The sequence below is a fragment of the Polypterus senegalus genome, chromosome 15, assembly GCF_016835505.1.
Source record: "Polypterus senegalus isolate Bchr_013 chromosome 15, ASM1683550v1, whole genome shotgun sequence".
NCBI classification, from domain to species: Eukaryota; Metazoa; Chordata; class Cladistia; order Polypteriformes; family Polypteridae; genus Polypterus; species Polypterus senegalus.
In genome coordinates, this window is record NC_053168.1 from 74,217,888 (window position 1) to 74,243,552 (window position 25,665).

Genomic DNA, 25,665 nt, shown 5'->3' on the forward strand with positions numbered 1-25,665 from the left:
AGTGCCATCCTTAATGTTTGAGACAAAGACACATCTCTCCTTGATTTACCCTAATTCTTCAACGTTTAAAATTAATCATGTCTAAATTGTTTGATTTGTAAAGTGCAAATTGCAGACTTTAAGGGTATTTGCATACATTTTGATCTACCCTATGGAGTCTACAATTGCCATTGCTCAACATGAGGACAAGAGCTGTGCTGCGGAAAGTCAAAGAAGCCATTATAAGGCTGACAAGCAGAAATACAACCATTACAGACATCAAGAGAACCTTAGGATTACCTAAATCAACCTTCTGGAATATAGAGAAAGAACACTGGTAGGCTAAGGAAATCCTCCTCTACTGATAACAGAATAATTCTCACTGTGGTAAAGAAAAATCCCCAAATGCGTATCCAACAGATCAGAAACATTCTTCAGGAGAGAGTTGTGTATGTGTCATTGACGAATTTCCTCAGAAAACTTCATGAGCAGTATTATAGAGGTCACACTGCAAGATGCAAACTACTAGTTAGCCACTAAACGGTATGGCCAAATTACTGTATGTGAAAATGTACTTAACGTGCCTATATATGTATAATTTTTTTTTCTTTCTTTTTTTGGGAATATCAAGATTCATCAAAATCTTGAGGTTAAATTTTTTCATTATTTCTGTATTTCCTCAATACTACGTATACGAGAAAGTAAAAATGCTATGTTTACCAAATTTGAAATGCAGTTAGTCACAGATCCTTCATAACTAACAGTAGGGTACAAATTAAATTTGCTTTCTGCTCTCTATAAAAACCTAAAAGCCACAATAAGTACACTTGTATTCTAAGTTTTTTTTATATACTTGGCATGGTAAAGTTTTAAAGAAGGGGCCTGAGTTACCTCGAAAGCTTGCATATTGTAATCCTTTTTGTTACAAAAAAAATATAATTAACTCTTTGATAAAGTAATTTAAGAAATGTAAAATGCTCCAACTTTCAAATCTGCTATCTATGTCCCTGAATACACCTGACTTTAATTCTATGCGAACGTTTGGTAACTTCTCCATTATAGAGTACTTCTTATGTGATGACCTTTGCATTCTTCTCGTATATTTCCTGTCTGGTGCAACCCTGATGGACTATTAATTAGGAAGAATGAAGCAGAAAGAAGCCAAGCATTTATTTGTTTGTTGCTTCTGTTATGACAAACACAGAAAACCTGTAGACTCTGCAAATGCTATCTCTTCATTTAGAAAAGCACCCAAAACACCTGTACTTTGACACAATGGGAAGAGATGAATTTAGAGTGTCTAACTTGAATTTTGCTCACATAAAGCGTGTGATAGTGGAGTCATGGTTACAGCAGAAGGCCAATATTCCAGTCCAGTCATCATGAGGTGACATACTCCTTGACATAGCACAATAGGACATAATTTATTTGTAAATCAACACTGACACTCCTAGAATTTTATTTTTATAATATTATTAAAACATCATATGACATATTCTTTTACTTTTGCTTTGAAAGGTGAACTAATCATGTATTCTTTATCTTAAACCTATTTAATTTCAGATATCTACATATCGGTTTTCTATACTAAAGCATTATACAACTGAGGAAAATGAGAAAAAGTAATATTGCATGTTTTCCTTTTTAACAAATCTAGAATCTGCTGAGAGAAGTCCACCAAGAAGGAATGCAAATCCTTTCTTTGTCAGAAGCCAGCTACCCTGAAGAAAAGCCCTTGTCTTCAGATCTTTTTTCAGAAACCTGGCAGAAGGAAAGACAGGCATTAATAGATACTGTGGAGTCACTGAAGATTTTGATTACAAAAATGCAAGTTCATAGAAAAGAAGAGGTATGCGTAACTGAGAAAGAAATTTTAAAAACCTGTCACAAAAATAACTTATGGATTTTAGTTGTACTTTTCATGTTTTATTGTTTTACCATTTTGATTCATAGTGTATTTAATTAGACATTTTTAACACTGTTCATCAGGAAAAAACTGTTACTGGTACATGTCAAAGTGAAAACCCTTTTTTATACAGACGTCAAAATTTGTGATAAATTATTGATTTGTCTGTGTTGGTATATTTTAAATATTTTGTCCCCCTTGGCCTTCAGCCATCTTTAGATTTTGCATCAGCAGAAGACCATACAGACTGGCGAGGAGACCTCCTACAAGCTGTCCAACAAATTTTCCAGAAGGAGCATGGTATTCTGAAACATACTCTTGTATCATTAGCTCATTCCCTAGAAACCAGTGACTCTATGATGTATTTGAACCAACTGGTACACACAATTAATGAACAGGTATTCACTTTAACTTTCACATTAATGTGTCAGTGATTTTTTTTTTTTTGGAAGCTCTATTTATATTTAATTAATTCAGTCTCATCTATTTCACTATTTTCTGTATTTTAATAAAAACTCGTATCTGACAAGGTTCTCAGTTTTTTTAGTTTAGTTTGGTTGGAATTTTCAAAGAATAAATACATTATTATAATAGAGGATTTCATTTTCCTAATTACTTTTTTTGACTCTGTTACTACCATTTAATGTCATCTTTGTAGGATGAATGCAATATTGCTAATGTCTAAACTACATACTGTATAGGCGTTTTGAGACCTTACCATCTTCTTGAATTTAACAAATGATGCTTAAGGAAAAAATTCTTCATTTTCTAGCATTTACGTCATAAGGAAGCCTTAGAGTTTCTCCAGAAATCTGATAGAAGGAACCTTCTTATGGAAATTAAGCAGCTACAGGATAGGTTGCATTCAGTTCAACAAGATGTCACCCAAGAAGAGGAAGGGATCCATTTATTAAGTGTGTCAATAAACCAGGGTAATGTTCCTTTTTTCTCTGAAATAAAACAGACTTTATTTGTAGTATTTTATAATGTTTTCAGTTCACATTCATTAATGATACAACAGATTAAGTGCCGTTTTCTTTAAAATGAATGTTTATTCTGTGTTGTATATATTTCTTTAAGAGACAAAATTGTTAAACCTGTAGATTTTACTGCAGTCCTTCTTTTTAAAAGAGGCAGTTTTGGGGATTTATGTACATTAAAGAGATATACGGTAACTGATGGAAGTGTTTTTTTTTTGCTATGTTGAACAAACCCCAACACATCCATTCATTTATATGCCTACCTTTAGCAAACAACACTTAATCATTTTAGTGTCACTTGTAAAAGTAGTTCACATTCTTACAATTTTCATTTACTGAATAATAAACCATTTTCACTGCATGGTTTTGTAATTAAAATTCCTGAATGTCAAACTGCAATGTAGTCAGTAGACAGAACAGTGATGCTTGTTTGTTGACAAAACCCTTTTAGTCAGTGCAACCCTGACTACATAAGCATCTTTCAGTCTAGCTTGTGAAGAGATGTTTCATATTCTTCATTTTTTCCACATTTTTTTCAGTTTGTAAAGATTATGCTTTGTGTCAAAGTAGAAAATTTGAACAGACAGAATAAACTTAGCTAGAGTTTTTAAAATTTGTAATCCACAGCCTTGCTTGTACATTCTGTTTGCTAGTCATAACCAAAATCATGCCACACAGATCCTACATATGGAACTGTATGCATGTATTTTTTAATGATACTGTTCTGTTGGCTATGCCAGTTAAACATTTCATTTGTATGTACTATGCTCAGGCTTAACTTGCTTTTGGCACTATTGCATAAGTACCACATAACACAATAACCCATTTTATTATTTCAGATGAGACCCTAACCATTGTTTAAATCCTTTAAATTACTCTATCTATATTAATGACAGTGTTTTCATAGTAACTTATTTTAAACTAGTTCAGCAAAATCTAATCAAGTTTTCTCGAATTTGACTGTACTCTGTAAATGAGAGAAAATATTGGTCAAACCTGAATTTACTCATATAGTAAGTGGTCATATATGAGGTCACTGTAGCAAAGAAGAAAAGATCGTTTATCCAGTTTTTGCATTGGAAATCTTACAAGAACAATAATCTTCCAACTGGAGAGCCGGCTGTGTAATATGTGAGTGACTTTTCATATTAAACTGCTTTGAAGAAAATAATTCATAGAAGTTGTTCTTTACACCAAAATCACTGCAGTTAGTTAAGACATGTAATTTACTTGGTTTTGCCAGCAGATATCAGTTTAAACATATTTTGAGGTAAATATTAATAGCTCATACACAGAAGCAAGTCCATAAAACACATGTAGTTACAGAAGGAGAATGGGTGATTACCAAGAAAGAAATTTGATGATTATTTTTTTAACAACCTTATGTAATACTGATATTTACATTACCTATTTAAATAACCTACTGTTATGTACTATGTAGCTGTCTTAGTTATTTACAATTATTTGAATCTTGCTACAAAACCTGTTGTTCCTGTTTTCTTTGTAGTTGTGCTAGTTTGTAACTGTATTAAATCTCTACTTTTTTCCTCACTGAATCTCTGTACATAACAGCTTCTAAGTTCTCTTAACCTAAAGTTATTGCAGGGAAATAAAATTAGTTGAAGCAATTATAGGAGACAAGATGGAGAATAAAGTATCAATATATGTTTAGAAGGGACAGTTTCACAAATAGGCTCTATCTGGAAACATTAAACATTCTATTATATTAAAACTTGAAGATGCTTTATTTATCCTGACTTAAAAAGTTTCTGTTTAGGTATACTGTGATTAGTGTTAGATTCGTACTAAAATTTTGAGCAGATAACTGATAACCCACTGATTTCCTCCATAAGGCCAGAACTCCCCCTGTCACTCCAGCCTCTCTGGTGTGCCACAAAATTATGCAGTTCTGTGTTGCACTGCACAAACATGAGTGTTCCTGCCTTGCTGTTCTCTGCAGTTCCTATTATTTGGCAGAGCTTCAAGATGGAGGTGGTGGGGGTTGTCTCACGTGGAGCCACCAGTGCATTGTTTTTCATTTGCTTGGTTTCCACACATGAAGTCTCCAGTGTGAGTCCCCCAAGAAATCTATGGCATAACAGTGAACAGGGTCAGCCTGGTCAAGTCTACCACATGTTTATGAACAGTGTAGCTGGCAGGATTGCCAGACCTTACAGACACTTTACAGCCCAATCACAGTCAAAATCCTGTCCAGTCATACAAAATAGTCCATTTCAAGCAAGCAAATTGCCACTCAAATACACCGTCCTATTCCTAAACTGCATATATCTGTGAAATTCACTCCTATGACTGAGCACTTGGTCCTTAATTTGCATGAGTGGGCAGGGCCAGAGTTTTAAATTTTGTGGGTAATTTTCCCTGATGGCTAATGTCCATGGGTACAACTCACATAATGAAACCGTTAAATGGATTTTTTTTTTTTTGTTCTTTATTTCACCTTATTCAATTTCTTGTATTAGGAATTTGTTACTTTTCGCATATCCCTTGGGGTCAGAGCGCAGGGTCAGCCATTGTACAGCGCCCCTGGAGCAATTGAAGTTTAAGGGCCTTGCTCAAGGGCCCAGCAGAGTAGGATCTCTTTTGGCAGTAACAGGGATTCAAACCGGCAACCTTCGGGATACCAGCGCAGATCCTTAGCCTCAGAGCCATCACTCCACCCATTTCTGGATGGTACTGAATGCATAAATGTTTTTTAATTGTTTAATGGCTTATTATAAATGTTGTAGTTGAATAAAAATTACTTACAAACAATTCCACCAGCTTTAACTGTTACATTGCCTCAAAGGACAGACAAGATCAATTTTTTTAAATAGGGAGCATCTTCCTACATATTCTAATACTTTTTTTTTTTTTTTACTTAAAATATTTCTGACATGTTTACAAATGTAATCTGACTTTAGTTCAGTTTCCATGAATATACTTTATGTACTGCAGTTATCTCACCTCTGCTTTCCTGTTTTTGACACCCGTATGTGCTTTACTTTTTTTTTTAGAAAGGTTGTTTAATCGGCCGAAATTGGACAATTCCCATTACATTGCCCAATTTTATCAATAACTGGGTGAGAGTAGCTGTGACTAACAGGTTCATTGGTTGAATAAATGGTAACTATCTGTGAAATTTACAGGTTTTAAACTTTAAATGATGGAGGTTATGTGACATTTCACTCTCATTAGGCTAGAAGAAAAAAAAAGACAGTTTTATATGCTAAAGAGGCATAGAAGTGCAATAAGAAAATTTTTAGTCTTTGCAGAATAATACACAATTTCAAGAAAAATAGCTTGAAATGAGGAATCACGTCCAAGTAATTTTTTTCCCCCATACACAACAGATTTATAAATAGCCCAATTGGCTGTAAAACATCCCAATCCGGCAACTATGGTGGCCAAATGGGCGGATGTTGGCCCATTGAGTAACAAGCATGTTGGAAAATGGAAAAACAAAGTGCGAAGTACAAGGTCTTTTAAGCTGACTGTTAATTTCTGGTGCAAGGAATACCAAACTGCTGGTATTGTACTGTTTTAAAAATTAGGTTGTTTGGTACTTTTGCAGCACTGGTTACACACACACACACACACACACACACACACACACACACACACATATATATATATATATATATATATATATATATATATATATATATATATATATATATATATATATATATATATATACTTAACTGTGTGTGGCAAGGTTTCAGCCTACAAGAGGCACAGATTGTGGTTTCAGTGTCAAGGTAGCTACATTATTGGCTTAATCATAGAAAAGAATAGGTTTAGGAAAATATAAGGTTTTCTGTATTAGTTGTAGGGAACAATGGGATTTCATTGTGGTTAGTGCTTTAGTTGCTAATCTTTTATCATTTAAATTAATCATTTTCTTTTTTTAGTACATTGTTAATTTTATAAAATTCGATCAGACATTCAGTGCTACAGCATTTTAAGTTCAGGCAAATTGTTTGGGTTTATTTTTAAATGTTAGCTCAGGTTTAGAAAGAAGTTTTGAACAGTTAATAAAGGTAATTTTAGAATTATTTTGTTCCAATATAATTCTTATAATCAAAGTGACATACTATTAATGCAGCTTAAGTTACAACAGTAACTTGTTCTTTAAACAGTAAAATCCCATTGGGTATTATTCAGAGTAGTGCTATTAGAGGGTTAGGGATTTATGTGAAGCTAAATCTATCTGAAACATGAGTAAAAGCTGTATTTCAATAAGGTCTTAGTGTGTGACTTTATCAAAATTATTATTAAGTCAAGAAGAGTCTTAGTTGAGATAAATATGTTCAGTGAAGAATTCTCAATTGAATTAGACTATGTTGTGCTGTTTTGCAAAACCTGAAAAGGATATACTGTATCAATAGCTGACTTCCATTTTCTATAATGAATGAAATTTTAATTGAAAGGTTTTGCTTTACATGCTGCCTCAGATTATATATGGGTGTGCTCTTTTGAGGAAACCAATATACAGTAGTTTGGAGATCTATGTATCTATAATTGCAAGATAATGTAGTCTCCTCCTTTTGATGAACGAACCTCAAATAATTTGCTTCAGTGTGAGTTTGCTAAAATGTATGAGAACTTAGCTGAACTTGGAGAAGTGCATTGAAGTCAATGTTCCAGAGGGCTAGGGTCATGTCTACCAACAGGACTGATTATTGTACCCAAAAGTTTGACCTGAGTTGTGAGACAGCAGTGCTAACCACTGTCCCACTGTATCTCAAACAACAAAAGATGAAAGATAACAACAAACAGAATACAAAAAATGACCATAAATAAGTATTAAAAAAACAGACTTTTTTTTGTTCAGAGTTTCAGTTTTCAGAGATCTGGCCATGCCAAAAAGCAGCAGCATGTGATTGGCTCATTCTGTTTTTTGAAGATGCAGCTCCAAATGATGCTGGAACATTTTTTTTTGTTTTCAGTCTATCTATGTATAAGCTTTACACTTTTTTGTTCCTTCAAGAAGATAAAGATGTCTTGTAAATAGTGATTATTATTTCACGGGGTCTTGTGTGAGCTCTGACTCTGCATACCTTTAAGGTTTTACAGCACAAAATTAACCACACTGTGTGCGAAAAGTAAGTGCACAGGGATCAGTTTTACATGTTTGGCAGTGGTACTCATGATATGGGGTGTGTTTTTTTTTTATTATATAAATACACATGCAGGGTGCCAATTCAGTGCATATCAGAAGCAACATAAAATATGAGGTGGCATACACCCTTATTGTACACATACATGATTAATGTGCCCAGATCAAGGCCATAGTTTTTGATGATGTCATCAGACACCTGCTCTTATGCATCACATGTTTTGACAAAGTGCACTGCTCTAGACCTTTTCCTTATTTATCAGTTGATGTTAATAATCCCACGCTGTTTAACAGCTCTGTTTTTGGGAATGTATGATGGCACATTATTGCTTAGTAAACAATACGATACCCTATAATACACTATATAACTATAATACAGTGTTATTAACATCTTATTTTGATCAACTGGAAGAATCCCTAATCCCCTACCATAACACAGTAGGAATATGATTTTTATTTTACTTTAAATTAGAAAAAATACATTTAGTTTACAAAGAAGAGTTCTTAAGTATCTGGAAGACCATAATCAATATTGTCCCTATTTAACTATGCAGGCTGAACAACTGGAAACTATTTTGAAATGTCAGTATCTCTTAGTGATAGCTATGTATTACATATTTTCCATCTAGATGGGTATTGAAGAAAGTATCTGATTTGAGATGAGTAACAAGTATTATCAATCTTATTGTGTTTTATTTTTTATTGTAATGGAATCCTTCAAATCAATAAAGAAAATTGCATATTGTCTCTTAATAAAGACTGTCAACTAATTTACAGGTTCCAGATACTTGCTGTGAATCATGTCTATAAAGTTTTTAGGACTTGGACATAGCACCAACAACAACATCCTGCTCTTAGAGCTTTCAAAAAACACCTTGAATGTGCTCTAGCGTCTCTTTAAAAATTCAGCAGAATTTTTATATTAAAAGAATTGCTTTGCTTTATGAAGCTAATCACTTTTTTCTTTTGATAATGGTGTGTAATGAGTTTATTCATAGGGTGCCCTTTGAAATATCTAGACTAGAAAGGTAAAGTGAAATACATTTTTTTTCCATTTACAGTGTGAAAAGATATTTTTTTTAATAGTTATGCTTCTTGTTTCAATTAGATGGACAGAGCCAACAGAGTACCCCAGAAATTCAGCAGATTTTCATTAAGCCTGAATCAAGAGAGGCAATGGAAAGCATTCAAGAGTTGCAGGAGTTGCTTCAGTCTGAAAGAACATTGGTAGCTAAGCTCAAAACTGAGATTGCACAGACCAAAGTGGAACTGGAAACCACACTGAAAGTACAGCATAAACATCTTAAAGAAATGGAAATACTAAGGTATACAGTTCTTGAAATAACAGCCTGAAATCTTTGAAAACTACACAGAAAATTAGTAGCTGTCACTTTTTAGTTTGTTCAAAGTATCCCTGATTCACCTCAGAGATAACTAGTGACTTCATGTTATGTCATTAATGATATTGGACACCATTTCCCATGCAACCTAATCTGTATGGATCAAGATTTGGCTTACTACCAAGTAGAACAAACAGACAACATAATGATCTTCATTATCCATAGCCATATTAATGGTTCTGCTGGCCTGTCTCTTGTGTGTGCCTGTAAATCCTTAGGTGGCTCAAAAATCGATATGAAAGCCTAGCCTGTATGTGATCCTTGAGAGAGATTCAGTATAAGCTTACTGCTGCACATCATGCCTATGAATTGCAGTTTGTGACCATTCACTATCTTGAGACCATTTCCCTAGCTTACTTAATAAATGTGACATGCCTCATCTTATGCATACCTGTATTATATAAGAAGCTTTGCCTAGAAATTCTGTCTTACCTACCTCAGTGGATATTCTGCATGTGCTAAAGCTTTGAAACATTCATACACGGCATTCTTACATGGCCTGCATCCACTCTTTGGTTCTGCAATATGGTCTTTTTAGGGAATGGTCAACTCAAGTGAAAGAACATGCTATACTGTTTCAAATAATTGAACAATATCTAGTCCATGTGTAGTTTTTGCACTGTTGTGTGTTACTTCTCTGAATGAAATTTCAGTTGCCAGTCTTCCTTTGCTGTGAGGAAACTGCACATGTCTCTACTGATAATAATACACAATAATAAAAATAATACATTTTATTTATATAGCACCTTTCCCATGTACAGTCAACTGTTTTACAGGATACAGATGATTGCTATGAATCATGTTTGAATAGATGATGTCTGCAACAAGTTTTTAGTACCTGGTCATGGCACCAAGAATAGCATCCTGCTCGCAGGGCTCTCATGAAACAGCTTACAATATGCTCCAGCATCCCTCTGTTGGAACACTGAGGTCATGACAGTGCGATAGTATTATCCAAACAAAACACTGAAAAAACTGGAATGTATATCATACACAAATTGTATCATATATTTTATGCAATCAGTCTTGACTTTACAGAGTTCTGATAATTACATTACTCCACAAGCATAATGCATTTGGTATTGTTAAAATCCCTGCTTGAGTCTTTATCTATAGATAAGTCCATGTGTTATTTGCTCCCCCAACTCCCATCTCTAGTTAACCTAGGGATTATCAAGTACAGTACTAATTTACTTTCACATTCAGGAAGTATGTTCATTGATTTGTTTTGTAACATATTATTTCTAGTTTTTATTATACATATGACTGCAGTTTTGTTTCATTTTATTTAGTGATTACAATATTAGTTCTTGGTCAGGTAACAGTTTTTTCCTTTTATAATTTAAAGTTTATTCTCGTTTTTTTCTTATGTTAAAGTGTGGTTCTCACATAGCTTCCTTGTAAAAGAGAATAACTAAACTAAGTCAATCATTGTTTTTCCAGGCAGGAAATAACTGAAAAGTCTGCAGAGATAGATGTGCTCAATGATGTTTTAGCATCAGTACAGAAAAAATCTGGAGAGCTTCATCGGGTTTCTGAAATAGAGAGATGTAAATCAGAACAAAACCAAGATAGAGAGAGGGGAGAAATGGAGGTGAGATCTTTTAACACACAAAGAATTCTTGCAGAATTGCAGTGATACTGTCCATTTACAGAGGTTATTTATTCTAAGTACTTTATGAATGATCTAGGCCACCAGGTGTACTGTTATTAAATATAAAAAGACGATAACAGATTTTCATCAATTGAAATAGGAAAAGAAGAGTATAAGTTACTTTTAAAGAAGATATTGTGTAACCTTGTGTTTTTGTTTAATTATTGTAGAAGTACTGTTTATTAATATTAACAGATTCATTACAGCTATTAAACAGTAACACACATACTGCATTGCTCACATCTTACTCAGCTGGGAGAGTCCTAACCCACACTCTATAACTCAATGGGTAACTAATTTCATATATTATCAAGAAATAGAGAAAAAAAAACTTACAAAATTGATTTTCTGTAAAGAACAGTGCAGAGTATCTCTTGAGTTTTGAATTGTTGAATTTATAACACAGGCATCAAAATCTATACATTGTAATAAAAATGCCACATGAACCAGTGCTAATAACAAGCACATATGGGGTGATCTCAGCCAACTAGATGGTTAATCTTTTTTTATTTTATATCAATTATATTACTTTGTATGGTAGTTTAACAGTTTAAATAAAAATAACAATTAATGCATTGTATTTATTACTGTACTGGCAATGTTGTTATTTTGGCATAAAACCATCACTGACCAAAACCAGGGGAAATGCCGAAAGACATTACCAAAAATCAAAAATTCATCACTTTATCTGCCTTGTATGACAAGTCATCTACCAAAACATCACAATAGAAATGTATATGATGGATTGGAGTAAAGTCAGAATTTTGTATGTGCATAGTGTATGCAATTTACTTTGTAAATATAGTGAATTTTAAGAAATAAAATAAGACCATTATGCAAGTATGTAAAGTGGATGATAAGGCTCCCTATCTGATACTCCATCAGCCATGAGCTGCTTCCTTTTCTATGAATCATCCATTACTTTGAAACCAGTTCCTCAAGAACAATGCAAAAGTATTGATGGAGTCTTTGGAAGGATAAATTTCACACAAATGTTATTAAGCATTTCTATATGCACATGGAACTGTAGGTATACAGAACAGGGTATCAAGTGGTATAGTCAACATTGTACCTTGGGAACATTTATATCATAATGAATCCAGTATTTTTGAAACATTAGGAAAATAGTAAGTGACAAGCTAAATTAGAGTGAATGGCTCTTTCTGCATTTCTGTGCTGCTATTGCATTGCTTGTGAGACAAATGCTTATCAAGAAAATAAATCACAAATGTATTTTTTGCAGTCTGGAGGCAGTCATTGCTCACAGAAACTAGGAATTCCATATGCTGTGTAGAGTTTCATAAATGGTGTGAAAATTCAATCCAAAGCCCAACTGTCAATGAAAATGTTCTGACCTGTTCTGGCCATAAATCCTACTCAGTCAATTTTCATTACTTAGCATTTCCATTGTCATCTTTTTAACGCGTTACATCTGTTTTCCAACCTGCTCAATCCAAGTCTGGGTTGGCTGTGTGTTGAAGGCACCTTTCCTGACTATATTATGTTCAAGGCAGAAACTAACCCTAGATAACTGTTCCATGTTATCAAATATCTATTGTATGTCATGCCATTCCAGCATGCAGGGGGAGTCAAAATTATGTTAACATTTGAATGGAGGAAACAATTTATTCACAAAACATACTTCATATGTGCAAGATGATTTACAGGTATGTCTCAATCTGTTCGCCATCATGTTCAACAGGTGCACATAAATTGTCCACAAAATATGTATACAAGTATATATAATTTTGACTCCCCCTGTATAGTAAATGGAAAATATATATTATAAACTTATTCATTTACTTACTCACTTGCTCTGTGTTTAAGAATGTTAGTTACAAACAAAGCATTGTATTTTTTTATTCTGTATATAGTATATAATAATGTATATAATTGCCATATTTGTGGGTTTTTTTTCTCTTTCCTTTCAAAAAAGGATTTAGAATTTCCACTTGAGGACCAGGCATATCAAAACCGTCAACTAGGCAGCAGTGTTGAACATGAAGATCAAGCAGTCAGTTTATTGAAGAAGCAAATTGAGATGGAGAAATCACTTCATGAATCTCAACTATCCCATGAGAAAAATCGCATATCAGAGTTACAAGTACTACTGGAGTCAGAGAGAGCTCGTGCCATGGAACTGAGTAATAGGTTGGAACAACAAAAGTCATTGTGGAGTCAACTCGAACAGCAAACTTCCCAGCAAGCAACAGCAGAAAGAGCTGTGGAAGGACAGAACATCCAAGAGGCACCGAGTGTAAGGCCTATGGAACAACTACTTGTAGACTTAGAAGACCAGTTGGATGAGAAACACAACCGTATTGTGGAACTTGTTGGAGATATGGAAAAGTATAAGCTAGAAATTGTGCAAATAAAACAGCAACTGGATGAAGAAAAGCAGATTCATCAGGCAGATATATTGAAGGAGAAAGATGCTTGCAAAATACTACAAGAGGAAGTAAAACAGCTCCGTTACCATAAAAAAGAAGTGGAAGAACAGCTGGATAAACTTAAACAGCAAGTTTTTGTTCTTCAACAAGAGAGATATGGTCTTCAAGATAAAATAAAACAGATCCAAGACAAGAAGGGTCCTGAGGATTATCAGGATAAAGCAGAAATCCTGGAGCAATTAGGAGGAGAAAAGGTTAGTCTTTTTCAGAAAATAAAACATTTTAAAGTTTGTTAACACTAGAATTACCAGAGCCTACGAAATAAACTCGTAAATCCGTCCCACCTTAAATCATTTCTTAAAATTGTTCACAGCTCTCCACCAGCGTCCTTTGTCATCTAAATGTGCTGATAAAAATCGGGCTGCACGCAGCCGGCTATTCCATTCCCCCACCGACTTAGAACTTGCACAAACTTCTCTCAGCTCATGCTTTGATTGATTTTCTGGGAGTGAAGTGGAGTTTTAGAGTGGAAATAATAGATCGTTGTTTGGAACACACGCATTTCATGTCTGTTCCATTTCTACAGTAATCTGTGTAAACACATTGTTAAAACAGAAACGTTTTTTATATTCTAGTAGTAGATGACAAAATGTAGGCATAAACTATATAATGTATGAAGCCTGAAGTCCAAATATCAAAGAAACATTTTTACAAAAGGTACAAATCTAACACAACAATTGTGCTTTTATTCAAAAATATAACTGCAGAAACAAAAAGCCGCCTTAACATGGCGTGGCGCAATAGAATCAGCTGCTGCCTGGGAATCAAAAGGTTGCGAGTTCGATCCTGCACCCCTCCGTTTTGAGAAGTAAACTGCTCTTACTCTTACTATTTTAGAATAAAAACATACATTAGATTTCAGTCTGTAACAGCCGGTGTAATTTATGATACTTGTAAAGGTTAGCTTTGGTTTTTTTTTTTTTAGTCAGTTTTATTATCTCAGCTGTGTTCACGAGCCCAAACACACCCCACCCCCACATCTGACGCTGCTGTTTTCACATAGACGCGCTGTAACAGAGGTAAACTCAGCTCCCTTCTACATCGGAGCAAGAATGCACATACCATTGCTTGCATACTAAAGTGTCAACAGGCACTTTTCGTGGCATTACACACATTTTTGAGCATGCTCGCTGCACACTACTTGTGACTTTAGGCTTTAGGAAGCAAGTAAATAAATAAAGGTAAATCGTGTCATAAAATGATTTCTTCAAAACGTCGAATGTTATTTATTTGGCACGGACATGCAGTGTTATACATAAGAATCCTTTAATTGTTTTATATCTGTTCACTTTATGTATCTTGCATTTTATTTATTTACTTATTTATTTTAGTCTCAGTGGGAAGGTGACAGGACAAGAGAATGGATTAACCAGCAGAAGTTGCCAGAAGTTTTGGCTAGAGATTCCAGTGCTCCCTCATTGGATGAGGTCAATGAAGAAGTGCCATCACCTCTGAACTCAAAGTACCTTGACAACATTTTCCAAAGACTTCATCTGTTCAGCTCTAAGCTCAAGACACTGGCAAACAAAGCCTCAAGCAAGTAAGGCTAATTTTCAAACAAAGTGAAAGATAAATATATTTCCAGATTTTCCCTTAAGAAAATTTCCTTTCTTGTTTTTTTGTGAAATATGAAATTACTGAGTTGTACATGTAAGTTGCAATCGAAAATGTTTAAATTAGGTTCAGATCACACTTAATGATTCTGATTGTTATATTATTAAATTGTATTTTTGTGGCTTATGTTTTCATTATATTTATGATGCATTCAGGTTGTCCAACATCCAGAAAACATTTAAGTTTTTATGGGAGTGAGTGTTGTAAGCTCGAAACGTTGTATGTCGAGACGTTGTAACCCGAGGACCCCCTGTAGTTCAAGCAGGCATATGAATATTTGCTGCGTTTGAGTTTTGTAATTGATAGCAGTAGACTTGAAATTATTCAATTATTGTCATAGGTTGAACATAACCAGTTACAATATAAATATTTATGTAAGTAGTTTTGCTCCTTATATATGTGTTTCTGAAACATTGATCTTAAATTGAGACATCCATAGATGGATAGCATATTGCAAAGAATTGCAACTCGTATGTCTTAAAGAGAAGTCTTAAGTTAAAACCAATGTACTGTACTATGCTTTTGCAGTATGGTGTATTAAATAATGCTATAACTTAAACTTACCTGTAATTTTGTCACTACTGCCTTTGGTATAGTTTAAAAGGTTAATTCCAATGTCTTTGCAGTTGCCTTTTTTCTTTTCAATTCACGTTGTTTGTTATTGTCATCATCACATTTAAACATTTATGTTTCTAATAAGGCCAACTGTTTTCCGTGCAACTTCTGTCATTATCTGTTGCCAATATTTAATATCTTAGTGTTTGACAGTTTCTTATCACATGTTAAATGTAAGAACAGAGACAAGCAAGACTGGCAATACATGTGTTAGTCAGTTCATTCATCTTTAAATTCTTCATGTTTATCAGCAATGTTTCCCGTTTTGGAAAATAAATCTGCTAAATATCTTATAAATAAATTAACAGCGTAACATGCACCTTATTACATTGCCAAAAATCCTATGATATTCACAATAGCAGTAAACAGAAATCCGATGCTATACAAAAATTAGTTCATTCTCAGTTCTGCTGAAAAATGTTTTGTTTGCTTTACACTTAGAAGGGGAAGGGATGAAGTGTGAGAAAAATCTTTCACCGCACAATGCTTATTGGCCGTATTCAGTATAACTCCACTTGTTCCATTTCTGGGTGGAGGAGGGCAATGTACCAACTTAAAAGAGAAGGCTGAAAGAGCAAAGAGACAATTCAGTGCTATTTTTACTCTTTTTTTTAACATGAGAATCAGAGTTTCAATGAGTTTTGCAGTCTGCACAGTTGCTTTAACCTGAAATATAGCCAAAAGTTTACTCCTTTTCTTTCTATTTGGATCTGCGGCGACAACTACACTAGATTTAAAAATGCATCTTCAGAGTCAGTCAGGTTGTTTATTGAATGTTGTGTATTTAGGATTTCATCAGTAGAGACAATTCCTAAAAATAACCTTAAAAAGGCGTCCTGTGTTTATATAGGATTTTATCGCTGATGCATAGTTTCCATTTGGGTCCACAGTGACAGTTACAGAATCACATGCTGCCCTTCTTTGAACTGATACATCTTTCAAAGGGGGAGCAAGCAACTGTGCCTGAAATAAATCGAGCAAGTGCATTTAGTTAATCCTATTAAACTAACCTGTGTATTGACATATTATTTTACTGTAGTGCACTTGTGAGCTGTAAAGGTTGGAACTGGAAAGTGCATTTAGTGACCAACTGATTGTATTTATCCATTGTGTCCAAAGAAACACTGTGGATCTAACTTTACTCCCAATGCTAGTCACTTGCATGGATTTCTTATTGCAAGTTAGATAGCTTCACATCATTAAATTGTGTAAATTGTCAGGTAGCCTAATGTACGTGGGTTACTTAAGCTACTGATGGCTTGTCCTTTGCTATACTTTCAGAGTGTTTTTGGTTCAGGTATACATGCATAGAATTATGGCTGTTTTCAAACGCCATTTGTGTTTTACATAGTGAACAAATAACCATTTTTGTCAGTTTTTCTAGTGAAATGTCCCCGCACAGAGAAGCATGACAGTATGTGGTTGTGGGGAGGTTCAGGAGCGGTTAGTTAAATTAAGAAAAAATTTGATTCATTTTTTGCATTTATAACAAATAATTGTGGCAGCCCTTCCTCACATACAAAAAGATATAAAAATAATTACATACTGCAGTATATATAAATACAGTGGATAGTAAAAGCTAATGGTATTTTCAGGAAGTATATGCATGCTGATACACCACATGGGAAGCATTGTATTTAGAGTATATCAATGCACCATGGGTAAAGTAGTTTTACTGAAGTTCTTGTAGTCATTGTAATATTTAACCCTTAACTACTCGCACCATTTCTCATCTCATAAGTAGTTGCGCGGTGTATTTTATGCACCAGTGTTAAAATGGCTATTTACTATTTATATGCACGTTGTAAGGTTGTAATGTAAAATATTGCAATAATTTTAAATTGTACATTTTTTCATGAAATTTAATACCAGATTACTGAATAGTATGTTAGTAGTGTAGGACTGTCTGAAAATAAACCTGACCCACTTTTCCAGTGCTCATTGGTCACCGGTCACACTTTCATTCGCTGCACAATTTGCACATGTAGCACAGTTTACTTCAGTTGTTGAATGTTCTTTGAAGACAAAGTCATTGCAAGAAGAACATCTCATCGTTGTCATACAAATGCAAGTACCCACGCGGTGTACCAAATGCGCCATATGGAACTTGCGACTGTGCCTTCACTCATAAAACGGGCTGTGGGCACACTGGAGGGAAACCATTGTAGTGAATCAAGCTGTGGGTAGATGGCAGGTGCTGCCAGTCGGTTCAAGTAAAAGGAAGTTGGACAAAAATAACTGCGATTGGTGTACAAAATACACTGGCATGAGTAGTTAAGGGTTAATTTAGTAATGATTTACAGTAATCCCTCCTCGATCGCGGGGGTTGCGTTCCAGACCCCCCCGCGATAGGTGAAAATCCGCGAAGTAGAAACCATATGTTTGTATGGTTATTTTTATATATTTTAAGCCCTTATAAACTCTCCCACACTGTTAACATTATTAGAGCCCTCTAGACATGAAATAACACCCTTTAGTCAAAAGTTTAAACTGTGCTTCATGACAAGACAGAGATGACAGTTCTTTCTCACAATTAAAAAAATGCAAACATATCTTCTCTTCAAAGGAATGTGTGTCAGGATCAGAGAATGTCAGAGAGAGAGAGTGTGACAGAAAAGCAAACAATCAAAAAATCAATACGTGCTGTTGGGCTTTTAAGTATGCGCACCGCGATAAAGCAGCTGCAAAGAAGGGAGCAATGTGAAGGTAGTCTTTCAGCATTTTTTAGAGTAGCGTCCGTATCCTCTAGGCAAACAGCCTCTGTGCAAACAGCCTCTGTGCTCACACCCCCTCCGACAGGCGCAGAGAATGTCAGAGAGAGTGAGAGAGACAGAGAAAAGCAAACAATCAAGCACCGCTCGGGAAGCACATCGTATATCATTGAGGAGTTTTATTTAATATGTAATACATGCTCTGATTGGGCAGCTTCTAAGCCATCTGCCAATAGCGTCCCTTGTATGAAATCAACTGGGCAAACAAACTGAGGAAGCATGTACCATAAATTAAAAGACCCATTGTCCGCAGAAATCCGCGAACCAGCGAAAAATCTGTGATATATATTTAGATGTGCTTACATTTAAAATCCGCGATGGAGTGAAGCCACGAAAGTCGAAGCGCAATATAGAGAGGCATCACTGTAAATGGAATAGGTTGTATATTATCAAAATGGTATAATAATCCACAGTTAGAAACATTATTTTCTATTTACTACATAATTTAACAAAAACAAATTAAGTTTATTTTAGTGTTGTAGCAACAGTTTGTATCAAATTAAAAAATAAATCGAATGAAGTATGCACAATAAAAGCATATGAACAGTCCTGTTCTCTTTGCATCTAAAATTAGTAGTCTGATGTAAACTTCTAACTGCAAAAATGGTTTCATTGTGAAGTAATGAGCTAATTAAAGAGTGTTTCCTTGAGTTGTCTGTTTTTTGTTTTGCCAGATCTAACGCTACAGAGTGTTTGACTTGTATTTTGTTTTCCTGATAGACTCAACTTTGAAACCACAGACGAAGAAGAGTTTTTATGGTTACAGAACAGCATTCAGGATGTGGTGTCTCAGCTTCAGCAATTAACAATGATCCCTCCAGCAGAAATTGTATGTGATACAATAATTTCTTTCAATTTCATGTGTACATTTATAGAACTACCACTGTACAGTTTACCTTTTTACCTGTGCTTTTATTTGTGTGGTTCTGTTTTGGTACAGTATACTTCCTTTAATATCTGTGGTCTTTAGTATAACCTTCTGAAATACATTTTTCACTCAATTCAGTGGTGGAAGTAATTGCCCAACACTGGACTCAAGGGAGGACACAGCCCTGAAAGGTGCCATTTCGTTGTAGAATCTATTTATTCACACACTCCGGGTCAATTTGTGGAATTAGCCAATAAGGCTAACCTGTACATTTTAGGGAAATACCAGAAGAAAGGGGAGAATGTGTAGACTCTGCACAGACAGAGACTGAGCGAAGGATTCAAACTCAGGACAGAGAACCCACGAGGCAACAGCACAAAGTACTGCATTGCTGTGCCACACTTCTGCGGTATCTCTGTTTGTTACATTTATTTCTTCACACAACTTAGTACGTCTATTTCATCCAAATATCTTCCAAATCTGCTTATCCAGAGCAGGGGCTGCCATGAAGCTGGAGCCTACCCAAGCAAACATTGGACACGAGGCTGGAACAATGGACAGGGCACCAGCCCAACGCGGGGTGAACACCCAGACACACAAAAGGGGACTGGCATCACCAGTCCACCTAAACTAACAGATTTTGGGAGGAATCCAGAGCACCAGAGGAAACTCCTCCAGATGCAGAGAGAACCTAGAACTTAAACCTCACTCTCCTTGTTATGAGGCAGAAGTGCTACCACTGCACCACCATGCTGCCCATTTAGTATATCTTTGCACACAAATGTATAATTGGTACATCTAATATATGTGAACTAATAATAATGTTATTCATGCCATATGTATAATTAAATTTACTGGTACATTTCTGTGTCTGTTAAAATGGCATGGAGATTATTTCTGCTGCACCACAGTTCCGGGGTCCTGTGGTCAGATCCCACCCAAGGCAATATGATCATAATCACATGGCACTTTTTTTTTTCTCCTCCCATTACACCATGGTAGTTTGGTTGATTGGTAAATGCAATCTAGGTTAGTGTGTGTGGGAGAGGGCACTTGTGGATATGCTTGGGTAAGGACTGGTGTCAGTAACACGTTAAAGTTTATCTTGACATGTGCCCAATGCTACCTAAATAGATTTTGACCCCACGTCAGCCAGTATTTGAAGAAGTGGGTTCAGTTAATGGATGAGTCACATTTCAAATACTGTTCTAATTATTATTCTGTCTTATTTAGTTCTATTTAAATTATCTTTAAATAGCACTACTGTAATGAAATAAACTGATGCACTAATGCACATTGTCGTCTTGTTGTCAGGGTACTATTTTGCTAATTAATATTAACTATATATTTTGAAGATGATGAGCTCACTTATTCTGTTGTTTTAAAACAAAAACTGTTCTTGGTCATTTTATACTATAAATGGCCATTGTCAGAACCTCATTTTATAAATGTTTGATGATTCATTGTTCAATTTTTTTTTTTTTTTTGATTCTGCACCTTTTATATTGTTTTCCTTTTATTTACAAAAGTGACTAAATGTTGTTTAATGGGATGTTTTGTCCCATCTGTTATGTGCTCTTAATGAATATCTTCGGACATTCTGCAGTCTGTTGCCCTCAGGTATAACATCCATCCATCCATCCATCCATCCATCCATTTTCCTTAACGGTTGAATCCAAACACAGGTTCTCGGGGGGGGAGTATGGGCGGTCTGCTGGAGCCAATCCCAGCCAACACTGGGCGCAAGGCAGGAATCAATCCCGGGCAGGGCGCCAACCCACCGCAGGATACACACACCCACACTAACACTAGGGACAATTTAGAATCACCAATCCAACTAACCTGCATGTCTTTGGACTGTGGGAGGAAACCCAACGCAGACACGGGGAGAACATGCAAACTCCACGCAGGTGAAGTGAACCCGGGTCTCCTAACTGCGAGGCAGCAGCGCTACCACTGCGCCACCGTGCCGCCCTCGGGTATAACAATTCACATTCCATATTGGTGTTTCAAAATTCAATTTGACCATATATTGTTAGAAATTTCATTAATATTAAAATTTTACGTTGTCATTGTATATCCTTGCTGTTGAGAACAAAATATATAATGTTTTTATTTGTTTCTAAGCTGCTTCTTCTAACCTTTGATTTTAATGACTTGGTGTTAACAGATTAAATGCTTTGTTCCCCTCATTAGAGTGGAGTCGTACACAACAGGAGTGCTTCTGGCTCCCTGACTGAACGGCTGCTGAGACAAAATGCAGAATTGACTGGGTTTGTGAGTCGCTTAACTGAAGAAAAAAATGATCTGCGCAATTCTGTCATCAGACTTGAAGAGGAATTGAGGCGCTACCGTCAGTGTAGCTTTGGTGGCTATGATTATGTAAGTGTAGAATTGATGTTAATTTGAGGCTTTTTTATTCTAATTTTACATTATCTGTGAATATTTAATAACAATTTCTAGTTTTGTTTTAATCTGAAGTCCAACAGGAAAGTATTGGATAACTGGGATACTTTAGATGTCATTCATACTGATCGAGAAACATGGGCCAGAGAGAAATGCAACCTAGAGAAGTCACTCAGGCAAGCAGAAGCAGAGGTGTCCAAACTGAGGGCAGAACTCCGAAATGATGCACTCTGCAGAGAAGTGGCTGGCAGTGATGGAGAAAGTGCCATGTTAAAGGTGAATTTTGGATTTTTGAAGGTATTACTAATGAAGTAATTTGTTCAGTTAGAGAGGGAAGTGGATAATCAAAAGTGTTTCTTCTTTGATTATTTTGGGTCTTTCCCATAGTTTCCTAAATATTCTTTACAATGAATTGGAACGGTAATTGGTATGGTAAATGTTCTAACATTAAGAGAGAGAGAGATGCATACATACATACACACATAAACTGCTCCAAAAAATTAAAGGAACACTTTGAAAACACATCAGATCTCAATGGGAAAAAGAAATCCTCCTAGATATCTATACTGATATAGACTGGGTAATGTGTTAGGAACGAAAGGATGCCACATCGTTTGATGGAAATGAAAATGATCAACCTACAGAGCCCTGAATTCAAAGACGCCCCAAAAATCAGAGTGAAAAAATTATGTGGCAGGCTAGTCCATTTTGCCAAAATTTCATTGCAGCAACTCAAAATCGGACTCGGCAGTTTATATGGCCCCCACGTGCTTGTATGCATGCCCAACAACGTCTGGGGGGGATCTGCTCCTAATGAGACAACGGATGGTGTCCTGGGAGATTTCCTCCCAGATCTGGACCGGGGCATCACTGAGCTCCTTGACAGTCTGAGGTGCAACCTGGTGGCATTGGATGGACCTGAAACAAAATGTCCCAGAGGTGTTCTATTGGATTTAGGTCAGGCGAGCGTGGGGCCAGTCAATGGTATCGATTCCTTCATCCTCCAGGAACTGCCTGCATACTCTTGCCACATGAGGCCGGGCATTGTCGTGCACCAGGAGGAACCCAGGAGCCACTGCACCAGCATAGGGTCTTACAATGGGTCCAAGAATTTCATTCCGATATCTAATGGTAGTCAAGGTGCCGTTGTCTAGCCTATAGAGGTCTGTGCGTCACTCCATGGATGTGCCTCTCCAGACCATCACTGACCCACCACCAAACCGGTCATGCTGAATGATGTTACAGGCAGCATAACATTCTCCACAGCTTCTCCAGACCCTTTCACGTCTGTCACATGTGCTCAGGGTGAACCTGCTGTCATCTGTGAAAAACACAGGGCGCCAGTGGTGGACCTGCCAATTCTGGTATTCTATGGCAAATGCCAATCGATCTCCATAGTGCCGGGCAGTGAGCACAGAGCCCACTACAGGACGTGGTACCACCCTCTGTTTTTGATTGTTTGGTCAGAGACATTCACACCAGTGACCTGGAGGTCATTTTGTAGGGCTCTGGCAGTGCTCATCCTGTTCCCCCTCTTGCCCAAAGGAGCAGATACCAGTCCTGCTGATGGGTTAAGGACCTTCTATGGCCCTGTCCAGCTCTCCTAGAGTAACTGCCCATCTCCTGGAATCTCCTCCATGCCCTTGAGACTGTGCTGGGAGACACAGCAAACTTTCTCGCAATGACACGTATTGATGTGCCATCCTGGAGAACTTGGAGAACCTGTGCAGCCTCTGTAGGGTGCAGGTATCACCTCTTGTTACCAGTAGTGACACTGACTGTAGCCATATGTAAAACTAGTGAAAAAACAGTCAGAAATGATGAACAGAGAAAATGTCAGTGGCCTCCACCTGTTAAGCCATTCCTGTTTTGGGGGTCGTCTCATTGTTGCCCCTCTAATGCACCTGTTGTTAATTTCATTAACACCACAGCAGCTGAAACTGATTAACAACCCCCTCTGCTACTTAACTGACCAGCTCAATAGCCCAGATGTGTCATTGACGTGATGCTATACTCTGATTAAAAAGTGTTCCTTTAATTTGTTTTGAGCAGTACATATATACATACAAACTTTTTTGTCCCCAGGAGGAATATTGACTTTTTACAGAAGCTCTTTCAATAAATAAATATTGTACATAAATAGGTAGGTTATTATATAAATATTCACGCATAGTTTAGTCTGACCATGCACAAGAATGACTATAAAGCAAGAAAATTAAAAAAGAAAAAGAAGTTCTGACTTGGCTGTCCCAGTCCCATTGAATCATTATACAGATGTATTGCTGTTGGGATTAATGAGCCCCAGTAGTGTTTCTTGACACACTTCTACTGAATGAATTGTTGGCTAAAAGTCCAAAGAGTTGATGTGCAGCATCGTTTGTAATGGCACTCAGTTTTGTTTTAATTCTCTCTTTCATTACTACCTCCTTGGAGTGCAGAGTGCATGCTATAACTGACCTTGCCCTTGTTATTAGCCTGCTGATTTCATGGGCTTCTCCTGAAGTGATGTTACCATCTCAGCACACCAACAAGCGCAGAAAATCACACTGGCCATCACAGGGTTGTAGAAGTTGTGAAAGATGTCACTTCCCACATTAAAGCAACACAGTCTCTTAAGGAAATAGAGCCTGCTCTTCCCTTTTGTATATAGTTCCTGTGTGTTCTGAAACCAGTCCAACCTGTCAATGTGGACCACCTCTACATCCACTCCTTGAATAGTGATTAATGGATCATTTTATGTGCATAAACTCTATATAAAGTAGCTAGTCATAATAGCAAAAACGGTTTAGAAGCAACATTTGGCAAAAAGTAGCAATTCACTGTATATGGTAGTGTAACATGGTTCAGTAATTTTAACTAAAAAATAGTGACCATTTGCAGTATGGTATGATATGAAATATATTGGTTTGTAATTTTTCTGTTTATTGTCTTTCAGAGACTCTATGGTAAATACCTGCGAGCTGAAAGTTTCAGAAAAGCTCTGATTTATCAAAAGAAGTACCTGCTTTTATTGTTAGGTGGCTTCCAGGAGTGTGAAAAGGCCACACTGTCTCTTATTGCCAGAATGGGAGGACACCCCTCACACACAAGCTTGGATATAATAACTCATCACTGTAGGGCATTTATCAGATTCAGATCTATTGTTAGAGTTTCCATAGCTGTTTCTAGGTAAGTATTGTAATTGCTATTCATTTGTAGTAAGATTTATTTTTTCTGTGTCTACTACAGCTTTGTACTTTAAATCAACAAATTATGTTGAATGTTAACTTTGTTCAAAGTTTATTGTCATGTGCACAGTAAGTAAATGGTTTCCCTGTACAATGAAATTATTTCTTTGCTGTCCACACCAAATGCCAAAATCAACACGTAAAGATAAACATAAATAATAAGTAGCAGATAGACAATAAGTAACAGAGGCAGCGTAAAGTATAAAAACAGAAGTAGAAAGTGTAATGTGCAGGTAGATGTGTGATGGACAAGTCAAATACAGTTGTGAGAGGTAGATAGAATGAGGTGAACCATGGTTATAAACTCCAGTCAGTTATTTAGGAGTCTAATGGCCTTGGGGAAGAAAGAGTTCTTTAGCTTAGAAGTCCTGCATTTCATACTTCTATACCTCCTTCCTCAGGGTAGAAGTGTGAACAGTTCGTGTTGAGGATCGAGGCAGTTCTCCTGCAGACTCTACAGTTGTAGATGCTCTGCAGAGATGGCAGTGGGGTCCTGGTGATCTTCTCAGCAGTCTTTACCACTCTCGCGGCAGGCGTTTGCGTTCCATAGCAGTAGTGTTGCCGTACCACACAGTGATGCAGCTGGTCAAGAAGCCCTCAACAATGCAGCTGTAAAAGTTGCCGAGGATCTTAGTCAACATACCAAACTTCCTCAGCCTCCTCAGAAAGTACAGCC

The 25,665-nt window shown here is 36.3% G+C and overlaps 1 protein-coding gene across 7 annotated transcripts in view; it reads left to right on the forward strand.

Annotated features, from left to right (window-relative positions):
• The window catches only part of akap9 (A kinase (PRKA) anchor protein 9), a 231,256-nt gene that overhangs the window by 199,097 nt on the left and 6,494 nt on the right, over positions 1-25,665 (forward strand). For all 7 annotated transcript variants that reach the window (XM_039736927.1, XM_039736923.1, XM_039736925.1 and 4 more), the window contains 11 exons: positions 1,637-1,828; positions 2,095-2,283; positions 2,658-2,817; positions 9,093-9,309; positions 10,828-10,978; positions 12,975-13,682; positions 14,820-15,028; positions 19,209-19,317; positions 21,553-21,738; positions 21,838-22,038; positions 24,698-24,930. In XM_039736927.1, coding sequence (XP_039592861.1) covers positions 1,637-1,828; positions 2,095-2,283; positions 2,658-2,817; positions 9,093-9,309; positions 10,828-10,978; positions 12,975-13,682; positions 14,820-15,028; positions 19,209-19,317; positions 21,553-21,738; positions 21,838-22,038; positions 24,698-24,930 — 2,555 coding nt within the window. The remainder of the gene's footprint in view (positions 1-1,636; positions 1,829-2,094; positions 2,284-2,657; positions 2,818-9,092; positions 9,310-10,827; positions 10,979-12,974; positions 13,683-14,819; positions 15,029-19,208; positions 19,318-21,552; positions 21,739-21,837; positions 22,039-24,697; positions 24,931-25,665) is intronic.